General features: G+C 37.6%; 1 protein-coding gene across 1 annotated transcript in view; it reads left to right on the top strand.

The window, feature by feature from the left end:
- The window catches only part of pigb (phosphatidylinositol glycan anchor biosynthesis, class B), a gene marked incomplete at its 5' end in the record, with an annotated part of 4,088 nt that continues 2,501 nt past the window's right edge, over window positions 1-1,587 (top strand). Inside the window, 5 exon segments of the mRNA XM_035682378.1 lie at window positions 1-49; window positions 758-888; window positions 978-1,118; window positions 1,207-1,258; window positions 1,344-1,555. Coding sequence (XP_035538271.1) covers window positions 1-49; window positions 758-888; window positions 978-1,118; window positions 1,207-1,258; window positions 1,344-1,555 — 585 coding nt within the window.

Genomic DNA, 1,587 nt, shown 5'->3' with positions numbered 1-1,587 from the left:
CTTCTTCCTCATCCGAACATTGGAAAGTCGTGATGTTGCAACATGGACGGTGAGTTTAAACTGTAAACTGTGTGATTTACTGCAGTGGTGAGGAATGAAAGACGGGTTGGATTGAAGCATTCAGTAGTCAGATTCAGAGTTATTGTTGCTTTTTAACATTTTAGTTTACGTTGTTTGACAAATTAACTAAAACTAAAGTTAAAAACCAAAATTAGGTGTGAAAATGTTTTAGTTGACTGAAATTTTTAAAAATTGGGGGGAAAAAATCTAGATTAAAATACTATTGTGTATTTACAAATTAAAATAAAGTAATACAGGAAATGTTTTTCCCAATTTGTGAACTTTTATAATAATAGAAAACCAACAAACTAACTAATAAAAAGTAAACTTTGTTAAACATTAAAAAGCTAAATTGAAAAAACTAAACAAATTAAAACAAATGAAAAATATGAAACTGTAATAACTCAACAATAATAACTAATAAGTCAACACACACACACAATATCATTACAGTTAGTCTAGTTTTTATTTCTGTTTCAGTTAAATAAAATGATTTTCACACCTGGTTTTAGTTTTCAGTAAAGTTTTAGTAATAGTTACTAATAATCTTGGTCTGATCACAATCAAAGTCAGCTTTAATGTCAATTACTTCACATGCACCAGACATACAAAGGAATCGAGAGTACAATCATTTGAGGTCTCACACAGTCTCCGCTCTCTAGTACTCAACCTGCCTCACTGTTTCTTCTTCTTCTAGTTCTTCTGTCATCTGTGCTCGTGGTTCTCGTGGTACTGCTGCACCAGGACTCTGACCAACAGCATGGAGACCACCCTCACCTCTCTCGCTCTTTTTTACTTCCCCCTCCCAGGGTCCAAAACACACAGCAGGTCTGGACTCGTCACAGCTTTACCTTTTCTTAATGTATCTCGTCTCTAAAACCAGATTATTTACAGACACACTGTTTATGTTTTTCTAGCAAAACGTATCTGACCCTGGTTGCCTTGGCGGTCGTTGTCCGACCGACAGCTCTGATTGTTTGGGTTCCTCTGCTGACGTACCATTTCTGGCAGGAAGATAACAAACTGAGACTCATCACTCATAACTTCCTTCCTATCGGGTTTGTACTTTTAATCCCTCATCAGCTCAATATCTGTATTTCATGCTTGTGTCTTTATCACATAATCCCCCTTTTCCCTCCTTCCCAGAGCCGCAGCTGTTGTGATTTCCACACTGATCGACTGTATATTCTATGAGAAGGTAAAACTTTAAATCCACATGATTTTTAAACACAGTAACTTCTGCTTGTAAAGTCAAATAAAAGTTTCTCTCTCTGTTTTTCCAGTGGACCATGGTCCAGTTTAACTTCCTGAAGTTTAACATCTTCTACGGTGTGGCTGATTTCTACGGCTCTCATCCCTGGCACTGGTACCTCACTCAGGGTTTTGCCGTCGTGATCGGTCCTCATCTTCCTCTCTTTCTTCACGGGTGCACCCTCGCCTTCAAAAGATACAAGATTCTGTTGGCAGCAGTCGTCTGGACACTCGTGGTTTACAGGTAAAATGTTCACATTCATAGAATCGTATTTA

Source organism: Morone saxatilis, unplaced genomic scaffold, assembly GCF_004916995.1.
Source record: "Morone saxatilis isolate NCDOM2014 unplaced genomic scaffold, NCSU_SB_2.0 Contig11, whole genome shotgun sequence".
Taxonomy (NCBI): Eukaryota; Metazoa; Chordata; class Actinopteri; family Moronidae; genus Morone; species Morone saxatilis.
Note: the sequence above shows the minus strand (reverse complement) of the source record. Positions and strands in the feature narration are given on the sequence as shown.